The sequence below is a fragment of the Diadema setosum genome, chromosome 20 (genome assembly GCF_964275005.1).
Source record: "Diadema setosum chromosome 20, eeDiaSeto1, whole genome shotgun sequence".
Classification (NCBI taxonomy): Eukaryota; Metazoa; Echinodermata; class Echinoidea; order Diadematoida; family Diadematidae; genus Diadema; species Diadema setosum.
Genome location: NC_092704.1, coordinates 29,524,592 through 29,541,505, shown reverse-complemented (window position 1 = coordinate 29,541,505; position 16,914 = coordinate 29,524,592). Strand labels below are relative to the sequence as shown.

Below are 16,914 nucleotides of genomic sequence, written 5' to 3'. Positions count from 1 at the left end.
AAAGGAGAGATAGAAGAAAGAAATGGGAGAGAGCAAATGAGGGATATATATACAGAAAGAAAAAGGAAGGCGGCTCTCGTGTGTGACAGAATGAGAAGTAGGAAAATTAGTATGTGTGCATGTGTGTGGTTTATTGAAATGTAACACAAAATGCCCTTTTGGAGGTTGCACTGAGCATGCGCAATGAGAAAGGATAATTTGAACCATTTATGCCCTCTTTCTGTCTTCATTTGCAGAAAATGTTCATTTCCGTTGGTATGACATCAGGAATGATACTTTTAGTTAAGAATGGGAGGCAATATTCCTATACTCCCTTTCTGACTTCATTGATCAATGCTGCATACAATGCGCTATGAATGCCGGGACTGCATATTCCTGTCTTATTGTAAGGAAGGGGGTAGGGGATGTTAGATGACCACCCGTGGTCTATGGGCTTCTCTTATTTCTGCTCCCTTTAGGCGGGGAGGGGGGGGGGGGGAGGTTTCAAGTGCAGAATGCGGGATTTAGTGGGAGTGTATTTTCAAAGACAACATATGTATTTCTGTTTATTTTCTGTAGCAAGAAGTGGGAGTTAAGTCTGAAACCAAATAAACATACATGTAAACCCAAATTCATGCGGCCTATGTATTTTCAATGTCGACTATAAAACTTGCATAACAACATTTACTTTTATATGTCATCAATAAGTACTCTGGGAAAGGGTGATTTTTGTCTTCAGTTGGCAATGACATAATAATATACAAAATGCTTCTGATCGTGTTTTCCCATCTCTGACTGGTATTTTAACTATAACTCAGGGACAGGCGATGAACTCAGGAATACACGATCCATTCAATTTTGTTTTACGAAGGAAGAATTCTTCAAAATAGATTAAAAAAAAAACTGTTAAAAGAAGAAATCTTGTGCTATTCCAAGTGTTTCGTGGATAGGCAAGTAACAGGTAAGAGTATTGAATACTAATTCATAGAGCTATAACTCGTGGACGTCGAACGAGCTATTATGGGCTTCAGCTAGTCGGGTTCCCCGCTTTACCTTAACAAGGTGACGGCCCTCATCAGATCTGGGAGAGGCATTCCGGGAAGGTGAACCATCGCTTTGTTGCAGTTCTCCGTACCTAGGTGACGAAGCACGTCCAGCGTCGGCGACGTCGACATCTGCATGAGATTCCTCTGGATGTTGTACGCGTACTGAAGGCGGAACAACCCTGAGAGGCGGAAGCTCGCGTGGTGTCGTTACTTGTACTTGTGGCGCAAAATGTTCGCTGGCGCTCCTCGAGTCGTCATGTTCAGACGTGCGCTCCGTTTCAATTTGTTCGTGCGCGCGTAGGTTAGATTCGGTGAGAGGTACAGACGAGCACGGCTGCGCCTCCGCGACGTGTCGTCTCTGATCCGTCTTTTGCTTCGCTTCGTCGTACAGGAACGTGCTCTCCGTAACGCTCCCGCCCCTCAGCGCTGCTTTCAACGGTGGGTCGTTCAGGCGCACGTAGTGACGTAGATAGGACCGCACTGCACGTTCGCCTTGCTGCATGGTATAACATTCGAAAAGGAGGAAACATCAACTCCAATGCACAGTCCATTGGTGATTTAGCTGTCATAACCAAAGCTAGCTGAACATCGTTATTGATAATGTCCACAGGAAAACTTTGGGGTTATGATAAATGAGGATGTTTGTTTAAGGTTAAAAATCTTTAATATCATTGTTCGCTCTCCAGCACTAACATATTTGTTTCTCTCTCATTTTATTTATTTTTTTTCATGTGAATGGAGGGGGATCGGTGAAGATTTCTTTGTCTGAGGGACATTTTATTCGACAATTTCCAAACGAGGACAAGCAGATCATCATTCAAAGTGAATAAAGACAATGTGATGGAATTTAGTCGATATAGTAACAAGATCATGGCGCAAAAAACAGATTATACGTTCATATTTTGAAAAAAAAAATGTCACTGTTGATGTACTGTTCTCAGATCTAGTCGTGTACGCAGCATTCAAGCTGTAGTTATACCAAATTAGGATATTTGATAAGTCGGAATTATTGGTACTTTATAATAAAAAGAATAATAATTCTGAAACGCTCAAAGGGACTTGTTGCCTCGTTGCTGTCCTCATACTAAATCTTGCGTGATTAATTCCCATGGCAAAGATGGCAAATTCAAAATCCATATTGCAAAACTAAAAAAGAGAGAAAGACAGAGAGATAGTTGAAGATATATCATTTTATACAGTATATATATGTATATTTGATTATATTATATATTATATATACATATATATATATATTATATGTTATATGTTATATATTATATATTATATATACATATATATATTATATATATTATATGTTATATATTATATATATATAATACATCGTATTAAAAAAGACAAAGAGAGAGATGAAGATGACTTTACTTGAATTAGAAACTGTTTGTCTCCGTCCTCGAGTTTAAAATCCGTCGTTCCAATGTAGACTGTGTCGATCCCAATGGTGCGCTCAATGTCATCGTCCTTCGTGGACGAAACAAAGTGAAACAAAACTGATTACATCGAAATTTGAGTTAACACACTACATGCATTCCAGGCATGTCTTGAACGATGTATGTTGCTCACATGGGAACAAACGCATCCATAATCTCATGTATTACAGATTCATCATGTGTGTGCTTGTATTTCTGGCAAGGCGATTTTAGTTGTAGGATAAATTTTAAGTAAGCAGACGTAATTTCATTGATTCTGACAACCGCAAAAAACACACACAAGAAACTTGATATTTCCTTTATTCTGTTTTTGCGCATATCAATTCTCTCAGATTGTCCATTTTGGTACTGTTGCTTCAATTCCGTCCAATCGCACTACGCAAAGCTTCTCCAATCACAATTATGCTACCAACAATCAGTTTTTTGGATTACATTAATAGTACAGGAACGATCTGTCATTTTAACAGGGGATTGAAGGGACCGGAAACGTCCTGTAAGTCTCTTAGTAGTAGTTTAATGGTAAACTCCAACATATGTCCAAGAAAGGGAAAACAATTATTGAGACAAGCTTACCGAGTTAAACAATCGCTTTACGTTGACCAACAGCGTGTCCGTGAGAGCTGCGAAGAAATCCGAAACCTTGTTGATGTCGCGGCGAGAGTAGCCCTGAAAGTTTGTCTGGATGGCCACGCCGTTCTGCTCTGCGAACGTCATCAGCTCATTGAAAGAAATCTGAATTTTAGGGCAGGGAGACGAAAGACAGAAAGGGAGATAGAAACGTAAAGAAAGAGAGGGGGATCGATGAATGCTTCCGTTCTCTAGCCTTCTCTATAAGAACGCTTTTTCGTCATTTTCATTCAAACAGTGGGATTCTCAACAGCTATTAGAAACTACCGACCTAGAGTTCATTTGTATGTATCAATTTTATTATGTAAGTGTCACAAGTATTATAATCAAGGTGAATCTACAAGTACTACGGCAAAGTTTTTTTTTTTTTTCTGTAAAAAGTATTAAGGACACTACCTTCGTGTCTACTTTTAAAATTACTTCTAAAATTATGCGTTTGTTGGTTCGTTTTGCATTCATGTGAGTGAACTTATGGTAAGAGTATCTCCATTCGCAAGAACGCCTTGCACTGGTTTATAACAGTGTATCTTCCTCTATATGTAATTATAATCATATCTGTACCTTTCAAAGATTGAATCTCCACAGTAATATAGGACTTTGATCTTTTCTACTATAATGTAGTCGTAACTGAGTTGAGGTTTCATAACGCTAGATGGCCCTCCAGCAAATGATGATGATGATGATTATCATTATTATAATAATGACAACAATGACATTGATAATAACAATGATAATAATAATGACAATGATAATAATGATAACAATAATATTATTCGGCAGCAATTAAAGAATAACAGTGCACACTTAAAGCAAATAGAAAATTGAGGTGAATGTTGTACAGTAGTGGCAGTAAGAGGTAAGTAACATTTGCATCTTCCATACCTCGTCGTCCTCGTCACAGTTCAGAAAGTCGAAGATGTCGTCGACCTCATAGTTGGCCCCGAAGAGGTCCCGCCTCTGGTCCTCGTTAAAGACGTCGCCGCCCTTGGCGAAGGCGTCCTTCAGCTCCTGCCTCGTGATCGTGCCGCTCCGGTCGAGGTCGCAGTCGCGCAGGAGTTGGAGGAAACTGGACATCGCAGCCGTGACGATGTGGTGTTCGCGAAATGCCGCGTCTCTCATCTCCTTCATCTTCATCCGTTGTCTGTTCAATGAGCAACAATGATAGCATTCAATTTCAATTTATTTTCATATTTCTCACAAATAGCACAGGAAAAAATCAAATGAAACAATACAAAAATTGTACAAGACATAAATTAGATGAAACTTCACCGGAATGTACAACAGTTTGTCTCGGTATAAACACAAAAGTCTGTATACATCTGAGCTGAGCTATGGTCATAATGCGAGAAATGTGACCGGGGCCTGCGTAAAAGCAAGCTTGTACAGCCGCAGGTCCCGTGATAAATCAGATAAGGGGAATTATGAAATACGGATATTTTTAGACCATACCATGACTGGGGGAACCGATTAAAACAAAGACAAAAGATGATCAAATAATAATGTTACTAAATAAAACACAGATATTCATCTATTCGTTTAGAAAAATCATTTATTATGAAACCTTTTTTGGTTTATCTCGTTTTAAATCACGGATGGAAGACTGTTTTCAGCTCTAAGCTGGCTTCAAACAAGGCTTTGATTTTTTTTTAAAACAAAGCGAATGTTTACAAAATAATTTACATAGAATGAAAAGTATTTAAAACTCATCTAAGATCAATAGTAACATGGAAAATGTTTACAAAAGAAATTGAAGTAAGAATTGACCCAGAAAACACACACTTACACGAGTAATTCATAACAAAAAAGTTAGAAAACATTTAAAAATGTATCACAGTGCAAATGATGCTCTTCTACAGAAGAAGAAGAAATAAGAGGTAACGAATTTAAGTGATACACGAAAGGGACACATGGTACGACAAAGTAGTAATGGACCGAGTTAACTGTGAGCGAGTATTTCAGTAAACAAAAAAAGCTGACTTTAAGATGGAAGTTGTTCGAATAAAAGCTGTAAGTAAGCATGTAGTGTTACGCACATTGATTCCTAGTATTCAAAATGCTAATGTAAGTACAATTGTAGTAATGACAGAAGTAGTGGAAATGATCACTTAAAATCACACCACAATTAACAAGATTTGTTCATTATATCAAATTTATAAAGAATATTTATGAAATGACCATGCAGAAGTCTGAAGTGCTTTATTGTCAGCAGAAAGTTAGATCTTTTCTTTATTGTGGCTTTGTAGCTACCGGGAACAGAAAAAAAAAAAAACCCCGGAAAGATTGATGTGCGTAGTGCCTAAAAGAGCAGTATATTATATAATCCCATGTCATAAACAAAGACATAGTGAAGAAATTAAAGAGCTATAAGGTTAAAAGGAAGGAAAAAAGTAAAGCAGGAAAAAAGACTCTGAGACGGAAATATGAAAAACCGTGCAGAAAATAAAAACGTGATAGCACCAATGTCCTGGTAATGAATGCCGCACTTACTTGGACAACTTTGTGGTTGGTCGCATGGATTTGCGCACCTTGCGCTTGAGGAGTTTCGCCACCATAATGTCGGGTTCATCGCTGCTGTACTGGAAATGCAAAAAACGAGAAGATTCCATAATTACTTTGTAATGTGTATATATATCTATATATCTATATATCTATATATATATATCTATATATATATATATATATATATATATATATATATATATATATATATATATATATATATATAATTTTTAAACTGTACATCGTATCGTACTTTACTCTGCATTACTTCTCCAATTATGTCGAAAGTTCATCGCGTTTATATTCGGCTTTTCTATTGTAACGTCTTGCGAAATAGATCAGTGGCATGTTGGTAAGATTTCGGACACTCCCCTTATTCTTTTCTGCATGGTATCGTCGCTTTAATGTTTTATATCTCTCATGTCTGTATGACAATATTATACATCTGCTCTCCCATTGATGGTATAATGAAGGCTATGAATATCGCAGGGTTTATAGACATGCAATGATGTCGGTCCACATTAACTTTGCGATCTTCTGCGCCACTATCAGAAATGATATGATTTTTTTTTTAACATCATGGTAGCTTCTTCGGGTTTTTTCTTCATCAACAATTTTTTTTTCTTTCAAACACTCTATTCTCTACTGCAATAGTGTGAAACGGTTCGTTACTACTTGTTTCTTTCACCTTTTTTTTTTTTTTTTTTTTGCATAGAAAGTTCCTTATGAGGTTCAGAGTCACGGGACTCGATCTTACCAGCAGTAGACCTATGGTCTTCGGGTTCTTGGTGCCGAATCTCTCCTTCTTATCCCAGAGTCGCCCAATGTCTTCCAGGGGACAGAGCCTCCTCAGCATGCTGTCCTCGGGATCCATAGACAGCCACCAGCCTTTATCGAGACAAAAATAATAGAGATCAGGATGCAAGGATTTTAGTAGCTTATAACAGTTTGTCAGAAAAATATCCGACCAAATCGCTTCATGAAATGCCCCCAGAAGAACAGTCTACTTTTCACTTTGATATATCAACGACTCAAAAGCTAATAGTAAGTTGATATTTGAAACACATCACAAAATGTCATGAATCAAAACAGAACGAGTTAAATCATTTTGTCCCGGTAGTACATTTCTTTTTCACAGAATACAGCTGAATAAGACAATGCTCACTACGACTGAACTGCAATTTTTCTCTTATTTGCTAGCCTTATATTATCAAATCAATGGAGCCCCATTTAGCATCATACCGTACACGTATTATATACAATACATCATACTTACCGTCAAAAGCATGGATTGGGTAATTGCAAAGGACGCCACCATCGACGTAATAATCAGATGAGCCGGACTGCCTGCTTCTAACAGCACCGAACAGACCTATACACAGTATGAGTGGAAGAAACAATAACATTTTCCTTCAGACATCCCAAAGCACTATAGGACACACATACACACATACACATGCTTACATACTCACTTACATACATACTATTCTAAAAAAAATCAGGGATTCACGATATATTTTTGTCTAATGATAGAAGGAAAATTAAGTATACTGGGTGTAGGCCTACAACTGTACATTCATGAAACTGGACACAAAGTAGTATTGTATGTGTTGCAGGTGAACAGTCAATGCTTGATCGTTAGTGCCGTTAGGCACCACAGAAAAACCTGTTAGAGAGATATCTTCGTCGCGACGATGTCGCATTGTGCATGTTTGATGATTTGCATATGAACAGGCGTCACGTGCATATGAATAAGCAACCGTGCATATGAATACACGTACTTTCTATTCATACCTTTGTTTATTCGTCCCGACGATAAGCGACGATAGAGAAAGGATTCCCTTTCACTAATCGTCGCTCTTCGTCCCGACTTACTAGCTATTTTCAAAGTTCGGCTTCTATTGTGCCTTGCGTTTCTTTTTGTTAAAAACGTCGCATATCGTTCCCGACGAATCATTGTTCAACCGTCGGGAAACGTCCTGACTATATGGCTTCATTTCAATGCCGTTCGTGTTCAAGTTTATGTTTTGTTCAGCTTTACTTGTCACAGCATAAAGCCCGTTATCCGTGTGATCTAAAACGTCGCATATCGTCCCGACGAATTACCATTACTGGCATAACAGGCTGACATTCCGTCTTTTGTGCAAATGGTAGTTACGGCGATGTGAAAGGAGACTTGACCGCAGTCGATAGACATTGAATTTGTATTATCTTGTCTTTACGCGTAGGAAACACGGCGGAGAGATTTTGTCCGGTTTACAAACGAAAACTTGACCATCGTTGCAAAACTTATTTGATGGTCGCCGTTCGTTGTCAAACTCCGACAACTTCTGTCGTATTTTTTGCTGTAGAATACATTGATTTTTTTTTTTGGTATTTGACACAACATTGAATCAAATATTTGTATTTTAACAACGTGTTTACCTATTTATTCTGTTGCGGCATTTACTTCCGCTGGTCGTTGGCCTTCGCGTGGTTGTAATCATTGTTAACGTTTATGTCGTCTTGTAAAATTTTAGAGCGGGCGGAGAGATTCTGTCCAGCGTTCAAACGGGAATTCGACTGCAGAACTTGTTTCAGCTGTCAATCCCTGCTGACTGTTCTCATTGTTTGTTATGCTAAAAAAGGGATATTGATTTCATGTTGTCAACATACCAAAAAATGTCAGCTGCATTCGCCTTTTAACCTTACTGTAAAGGCGGATTTTTTTTCACCCACTTTGCGCAACCAGAAACTAGCGCAAAAAGAAAATTATGCGAATGTTTTCACTTGTCATTATGTTTCAGGAGATGATGTCTTGATTTCGGTAAAATACGAAACTCTCTTTCACGGCCGAGTGCGAAGAATTGGTCACTAAGATGGTTGATGGTAGCTACGACGACTTGTAAGGAAACTTGACTGTTATCGAATTAATTGTTAAGCTTCAGGTGGAGAGATTTTGTCCGACTTCCAAACGGGAACTAGACTAACATTCTTATACTTATTTCAGCTGGTTGTCTTTCTTTGTTAAACTCCGTTAACTTCTGTCATTTTTGTAGCTGCATAGCATACATTGATTTCTGTGTTCTTTGACACATCATTGAATCAAATCTGTGTATTTTAATACCAGGTTTACCTTTTTACTTTGTTGCGGCATTTACTTCAACTGGTCGTCAGCCTTCGTCATGGTTGCAATATAATTGTTAAAATTTATGTCGTCCTGTAAAATTTTAGAGCGGGAAGAGAGATTCCGTCCAGCTTTCGAACGGGAATGCGACTGAAGAACTTGTTTCAGCTGTCCATCCCGCTTTTGTCGATCCCTGTTAACTGTTCTTATTGTTTGTTATTCTTAGAAAAAGAAACAAAACAAAGAAAAAATTGATTTCATGTTGTCAACATACCATAGAATGTCATCTGCGTTCGCCTTTTAACTTTACTGTAAAGGCGGATTTTTTTTTTTCGCCCACTTTCCGCAACCAGAAACTAGCACCAAAGGAAAATTATGCAAATGTTTTCACTTGCCATTATGTTTCGGGAGATGATGTCGTAATTTCGGGAACACACACACACACACATACAAAATAAACCCCGCACACACACACACACACAAACACACACACGCACACATACACACACACACACACACGGAACTCTTTTTTTCACGGCCGAGTGCGAAGAATTGGTCGCTATAAGCCCCTTTTACACTTTCACGGATTGCATCACGGTCCGCCGAAAAAAAAAATGAGCTTGCTTAATTTTTCATCCCGGACATCACGGATGGAAATCAATACAAACTCTTCCTTGTCGGCACCATCTACTCCGTGTTGCATCCGTATTCCTTTCTTGTAGGCACCGGCTACTCCGTGTTGCCTCCGTGAAGACATCGGAAAGTCCGTATTAGCATCGGCTCCATCCGGGATGAGAAACTCGTGTATACTTTGCGAATACAAGCTCAGAAAGTCAATGAAATTTGCTCACATCTTCACCCATCAGTACAGCCAATCGACTCCTCTATAGTAGGTTTATATCGCATGAGAATCTTCAGTGACCCACACACATCTTCTTGCTGTTTTTTTTTTCTGGGGGGGGGGGGGTTGATTTGTCTTAGTTTGTTTTGCTTTGTTTATGTTGTTATGTTCCCGCAAAATGAGATTTAGCAACAAAGAGATATGCCTTTATGATGTCGACAAGCAGATGCGTATGTAATCTGCTGTAGATTTTCTGGTGTGCTTGTTACATATTACTTAGCTCTGGAAGCATGTCGCCCAAGAATGATAAAGTATCAAAAGAAAAAGTAAATGTAATGTGTCAACTTTTTGGGGATATCCGCGTAAACACCGCGAAGGGACCCAGTTGCATCCGTGCTCTTCCTTGATATCCGTGTTAGCTCCGTATCGTTTCCGCTGTGGTCCGCGTTCATTCCTTGTCTGTCCGTGTAGGCACCGTACTTGTCCATGTAGCTTCCGTACTTGTCCGTGTAGACAACCAGTTGGGACCGCATTCACACCGACATTGAAAGGAAAATTGATATTTTGCATGCCGGAACACCACGGATGACGATCCGTGGTCATCCGTGAAGCAATCCGTGAAAGTGTAAAAAGGGGCTTGTGATGATATTAAAAGATGGTAGCTACGAGTTGTAAGGAAACTTGACTGTTATTGATATAATATTGTTTGGCATCAGGTGGTGAGATTTTGTCCGACTTCCAAACGGGAACTAGACTAACATTCTAATACTTATTTCAGCTGGTCGTCGTTCTTTGTCAAACTCCGTTAACTTCTGTCATTTTTGTTGCTGTAGAATACATTGATATTTGTGTTCTTTGACACGCCATTGAATCAAATCTTTGCATTTTAACACCGGGTTTACCTTTTTATTCTGTTGCGGCATTTACTTCAACTGGTCGTCGGCCTTCGTGATGGTTGTAATATAATTGCTAAAATTTATGTCGTCCTGTAATACTTAAGAGCTGGAGGAGAGATTCTGTCCAGCTTTCAAACGGGAATTCGACTGCAGAACTTGTTTCAGCTGTCCTTTTCCGGCTGAGTGCGAAGAAATGGTCGCCAAGAAGGTTGATGGTAGCTACGACGAGTTGTAAAGAAACTTGACTGTTATTGATATAACAATACATTGTTAAGCTTCAGGTGGAGAGATTTCTCCGATTTCCAATGGTTTGTTTCATTTAACACATTAAAGATATTTTCTTTCAGTTACATGCATTCTTTCAAATGTTGGGGTAAGTTTACAATTATGAATGAGTATCTTATGCTTTGAATTGCACCATGTGCCCATTTCTATGCAAGAGCCAAATTTTCCTTTTCTTGAAGTTGTTGGACACCTCAGTGTCTATATAGAATAGTTATTTCAGGTTAGAGAGGCGCATCAATTTTGAACTTTGTGTTTGATAGGCTATTGTCATCTTAAAGACGACTTATAATGTCGCTCAAATCGACTGAATGGAGCAAGCCCTCTTACGATGCATGCTCGGATCTACAAAGACTTTATGGTCTAGTGCTCCGACATACCCAACAAAGAGACGGGACGAAAAGCATCGGTGTCTGTTTTCTCTGTTCTGTCCTCACCCTTTCCTCTATTCTTCTATCATCCCTCCTCTTCCATCATGTCCTCGCCTATCATATTATAGGCTAACACTAGAGGCGCCTGCCCCCGGGAAAGGCCGAGACCTCACCGGCGTCGGCGGGCGGGTCCTCTACCTGCTTGCCGACGGGAACGGCGTAACCCTGCATGTCGGTGCAGGAGTATAGGCAGGCGATATCTTTTTTATCTTTTTCTTTCTCTGTAAATATCTCGTTTGTAAATATTGATACATACATATATATATAATTATATTATAATAATAATAATAATAATAATTATTATTATTATTATCATATTATTATTATTATTATTATTATTATTATTATTATTATTATTATTATTATTATTATTATTATTATTATATTTTGTAAATAATTAGAAGTAGTGTAGGTTTTTATAATTGAATTTAAGTGTATATTTAAATTGAATATATTTTTTGGAGTAAATTGCCCACCCGGCACACCCGGCAGAGAGCTCCACAAAACTAAAAGAACAACAACAACTACATGGGTGGTACACAGGATGTGGTTGCTTAGGCGACGCTTTCTATTGTCGGGATGGGGATGATGATGTAGGCGACGCTTTCTATTGTCCGGATGGGGATGAAGAAGGTTCTTTTATAACGTGAAACGTTCAGCGTAGCAAACTTAATCTCCTGAAAGTAGATAGCGGCAGTCCATTCAAAAAGAAACTGCCGCGTACTGTTGACGTGCTTGTACATTATACGAAAAAGCTATTCTTGCTTTTTGTGATGACTACACGCTGGCACAGCGGTATTCACACTGTTGCTGATCACTTGATGATCTGACAATTAACCTACATGTTGCATAATATTCCAAATGGGCCATTGGAAGTTTGACGGAAATTTGTATACATTGCTAACCATTCTCCTTTCGTCCGTGTATATGAATTCGTCAACATAGAATGAAATTTGAAGATTTGGCACCTAATATATTTGAACCGAATTTTGGAATATGCTTCAGGTTCTCTTCCTGCAGATGTTAATCACACAATGTCGATCAAATTATAAGACAGTTAATCTTTCTGAAGTGGTGGACGTACAAAATTTTCATGTCAGTGATCATCCTAAGAATGATGTGTAAAGAAGACGAAGTTTACCCTTGCCTTTGGTTTTGTATTGTTTTACCGCTTAAGTTGCAACATGCGAACACAAGGTTTTACTGTAATAATACTGTAATAATTGCGTGCATGATAATTTTGCAAATTTCCCGAGAACCAAGAGATTAGCATGCGAGTGGAAGTTCTTGCCTACACTATATGCATTGAATGCCAGCGACAATAATCATAATTTATTATTCCACGGATACTTTAATGATATTAAGAATCGCAAATCTTCAGTATTGCAGGGATGAGCCATAAAAATCAAGCATAATCATGACTGTTTTATGCCAAATACCATTGTTTGTTTGTTGTTGTTTTTTTTTTTGGGGGGGGGTTGTGTTTTTTTGTGTTTTTTTTTGTGTTTTTTTTTTTTTGGGGGGGGGGGGGGGGGGCGAGGGCGCCGTGGCACGGTGGATATTTAAGCTTCACGACTCCAGTCGAAGGACCCGAGTTCAATTCCTCCCGCAGCGATTACGTCTATTCCGTCCTATAGGTACTCTATATAGGGCAATAATGTCAGGCGGGCCCTCTTATAGCTAGAGCACTGATAGCATTGAAGAGGCTACTCTAAATAGAGAATACTTTTTTGCAATTATCATCATTAATATCGTTATTGTTATTGTTATGATTATTGCGTGTTTTTTGTTTTTTTGTGGGGGGGGGGGGCTACTATTGCTAAAATATCATTAGTCTTGCATGAATGCGGTTAGGATATGTTCTACCTCCTATCTCTTTGTAACATTCATCTATCATCTTCACAACAAATTTCAAGACATCATTATGTTTCTGTCATGTACTACTGTAAAAGTTGATATTTTCGCGCGACTAATACTTTCGCGTTTGGCCGGGTAAGAAGAGATTCGCGTATTTTTAATTCCGCGGAATAAAGACATCACGCACAGGAACATACAGCAAGCAAAAAATATTCACGTGCTTTTATTTTCACGCTAGTTTCTGGTTGCGCGAAATTCGCGGAAATTTCAACACAGCGAAAATTTCCACTTTTACAGGTAGTAACTAATTAGTAGGGATATTCATTTCACTTTGAAATACTGCGATAGTAATTGACATAATCAGACAATGATTTTTTTTTTTTAGTATGACAGGAAGGGCTCATCGTGAATCCAAAACCCACAGAGAAGTGCGATTTGAAATGGCTGAGATATAGGTGCCCGCCTTTTACAAGGATCGCTATGTTTCACTTTGTTTCTGGATATCTCTACCATTTCAGAACCGATCTTCACCAAATGAAATTTGATTTCCTGTCAGAATTGTATGCTCTTTAATATTTCTTTCTTTTCAAAGTACGTTGTGTCTGTAAAAAGGCTAATAGCTGAATCCTCATCTCAACCAATTATACTATTTCATGCTTAACACCAGTCCTTGAATATACTTCTCTGCCCCTCGAAAAAAAAAAATGCGGACAGTTTATCAGCATGTAGCACATTGATTTGATGAAACTGCAATACTGAGGCTGTACTTTTTTACATGTTTAGATTAGTTTCTTTTTGATAGCAGCGGAATAGTGTGCGATGAAAGCCGACTTATGGATGTTATCATAATACGTTATCGAGTCTTATACGATACACTGTTACCTGTAATCTTTAATTATAATTTTGCGATTTTCGTCTTTTACGTTAACTTTCAGTATATATAATTATTATGTATCAAAATGGACATGCGCCATTTTAGATGTTAAATAGAGTTATTCTTGACTTTAGATATTAAATAGAGTTATTCTTGACAACGGATTGTTACATTAAACATATTCAAAGTGCTTTTTTTTTCAGTACCATGCATTCTATCAAATGTCTAGTAAGTTTACAACTAAGAATTAGTATGCTTAGAATTGCACCATTTGCCCATTTTTATGCAAGAGCCAAATTTCCCTCTTTTTTGTACGCGGTGGACACCTACCTCAGTGTCTATATAGAATATGAGAATGATAGTTATTTCAGGCTAGAGGGGCGCATCAATTTTGAACTTTGTGTTTGAAAGGCTATTGTCATCTTAAAGACGACTAATGATGTCGCTCAAATCGACTGGAGCAAGCCCTCTTATGATTCATGCTCGGATCTATAAAGACTTTATGGTCTAGACATTTCCAGTAGTATACGCGAAAGAGACGGGACGAAAAGCATCGGTGGTACACAGGATGTGGTTGCTTAGGCGACGCTTTCTATTGTCGGGATGGGGATGAAGAAGGTTCTTTTATTATGTGAAACGTTAAGCGCGTGGCCATCTTAATCTCCTGAAAGTAGCTAGTATTATAATAGGAGTCCATTCAGAAAGAAACTACCGCGTACCATTGAATTGTATATCAGAAAAGCCTACAACCTGTTTCTTTTCTCGGACGAAACGCTATAGCAGTCCTGCTTAGCGACGGCGTTCACGCTCCATCTCACGCACTACCATGAGAAGGAATAGCGATACCACGCATGATACATGAAAACATGTTTAAAAGGCAAGAAAACTAATGAAGTTTAAAGTTGACTTCTCCTTCCTCTTTCAATGAAAACAGAATAATTGAATAGATCTATTGAAGCGGATTGTCACTGCTGCGAACGATCGCCACAGCATCGTTAGCCTTGCGAGCAAATCAAAATCCTAATACTTTTATTTTTGCCTGATAATATGAGTAGTAACCCTTTAAAGGACTCGCAAATTCGACGTTTCAAACAGTATAGTAAAACAATAATATGTATTTCAAAAACATTTGGATGCGTTGGGTGTTAGCATTTAATAGCATCCATCTGCATTTTATTTTCCATCCGTATTGCACACAGAAACGCAAGCAAACATTATACTGTGAATACGCTGTAAAGCATCGTATCATGATTAAAAGTGTATTCATTCTTCTTTTATTTTCAGCCTGCTTGAAGTAGTAGTCAAACCATGTGATCAGTCAGGCAGCCAATGTATAAAGATAGTCGTTACTCAATATTCGTTTGATTTGTTATTGTGTGGTTACGATTACGAACGTTGGTTATGAGTCCGAAACACTCGTTCATATTGAACTACATGTATAAAGGTCAAAGCTGTTTCGATAGTATAGCTCGGTACGAGTTCAAAACGCAATCGAAATCATCAGAATGCTATCATAGGCGGAAATTATAGCTGTGGAAAACTTGTATTAAATATAGGTCAATAAAGATTGCCATATCCAATCTCCGTAAAAAGTTTTGATTCATGCCATCTTCTGAGCATTTTGAGATATTTTGCTTGTGTTTTGATTATGTTACGATTTAGGTTTGAACTATGAAAATTGAAAGGTGTGGTTACCTCAACGATGTCGCAGTTCCATTAACCATGATGGGTAAAGGGAACTCATGACTTTATAAGACTAATCCTTGCTAAATTGAAGATCAGTTCTTTAAACCATCACTTACGTCTTGTAAATAGATACGTCTGTAATCATAACCAAAATGCCTTAGGAGACAAAAATCATCAAACGTTTATAAGCGTCATCCGACAAATTTACAATTGACAATGCGAATGTATGATTGCCCCATTTGCATGTAGCTGTAAGCTATCTTTAAGTTGAAGTTAACTTCCCACCTTGAGAAAAAGAAAAAAAGTCGGGTTTTCGCTAGAGGTACTTATTAGGAAACGGTATAAAAACAATTGTCTACTATACATCAAGAGATAACCTATACAAACATGAAACACACGCATATTCTGTTCGTTATATGCATGGATCTGTTTATTTGTTTGTTTGGTCATTATTTTAATGGCAATGATCTTGTTTTCTTAATGGCATCGGTCTTGGTCGGGGGAAAGATAACAAAAAAAAAACAAACAAACGTATCACTCTGTTATCAGATCAGGATGATTGCGAGAAGGGTGTACATGTATTCCCGCCTTTTTTATACAGCAAACAATAAAAGCTTTGTATGCTATTATAAAAGCCTGGAGGCAAAAGGCAGTTTCAACGTTCAACTTATAGTAACCATAGTTTATCCAGGGCTCGACACTAACGGTGGCCCGGTGGCCGGGGCCACCAAAAACGCGCATCGGGCCACCAAAATTTCAGAAAGGAAGACTTTGGTGGCCCGATCGGGCCACCAAAAAGGACGGATGTTTGCCTTTGGGCCACCAAAAATAAAAGTTAGTGTGGAGCCCTGGTTTATAGGACATAAAGTAAGTTAGCGTCTCACTGACTGTGGTTCTTTTGTTTGGCAAAACATGAACACAAAGGGGGTCTGAATTTTTTTGTACATAGTACTTGTAGCAGACATTTATGCCGATTCTCCAACAGCATCGCTCCATTACGTCACTTCCTGCTATCAATGGCGAAGAAAGGATGATGGCTGCTTGATTATCCATTCCTTGAGATTGCAGGAAGCTCACCCTTTCTTGTGTGTGTGTTTCGTTGTGTGTGGTTCTGTGGTACTCAGTTACAAGGCGTGAAGGTCCGAGTCTTTTCATTCTGATCACACATTTCAATACAGGCAACTGATTCGAGTTTCGCAAAGCTGTTGAGGCAAATTCTTTGCACACTTGATCTCTGAACTGTCAGGTACACGTATATACTACACGAAAAACATTCTTATGAACAAACACATTTGTGTAGCGACAAAGCTTTCTGTCATTTTCTCAAATAGGCCCTATACTT

General features: G+C 38.4%; 1 protein-coding gene across 1 annotated transcript in view; it reads right to left on the bottom strand.

Moving 5' to 3' along the window:
• Window positions 1-969: 969 nt before the first annotated feature.
• The window catches only part of LOC140243591 (uncharacterized), a 29,075-nt gene continuing 13,130 nt past the window's right edge, over window positions 970-16,914 (bottom strand). Inside the window, exons 4-10 of the mRNA XM_072323257.1 lie at window positions 6,876-6,971; window positions 6,357-6,487; window positions 5,588-5,676; window positions 3,983-4,241; window positions 3,047-3,205; window positions 2,409-2,504; window positions 970-1,521 (exon numbers count right to left, since the gene is read on the bottom strand). Coding sequence (XP_072179358.1) covers window positions 970-1,521; window positions 2,409-2,504; window positions 3,047-3,205; window positions 3,983-4,241; window positions 5,588-5,676; window positions 6,357-6,487; window positions 6,876-6,971 — 1,382 coding nt within the window. The remainder of the gene's footprint in view (window positions 1,522-2,408; window positions 2,505-3,046; window positions 3,206-3,982; window positions 4,242-5,587; window positions 5,677-6,356; window positions 6,488-6,875; window positions 6,972-16,914) is intronic.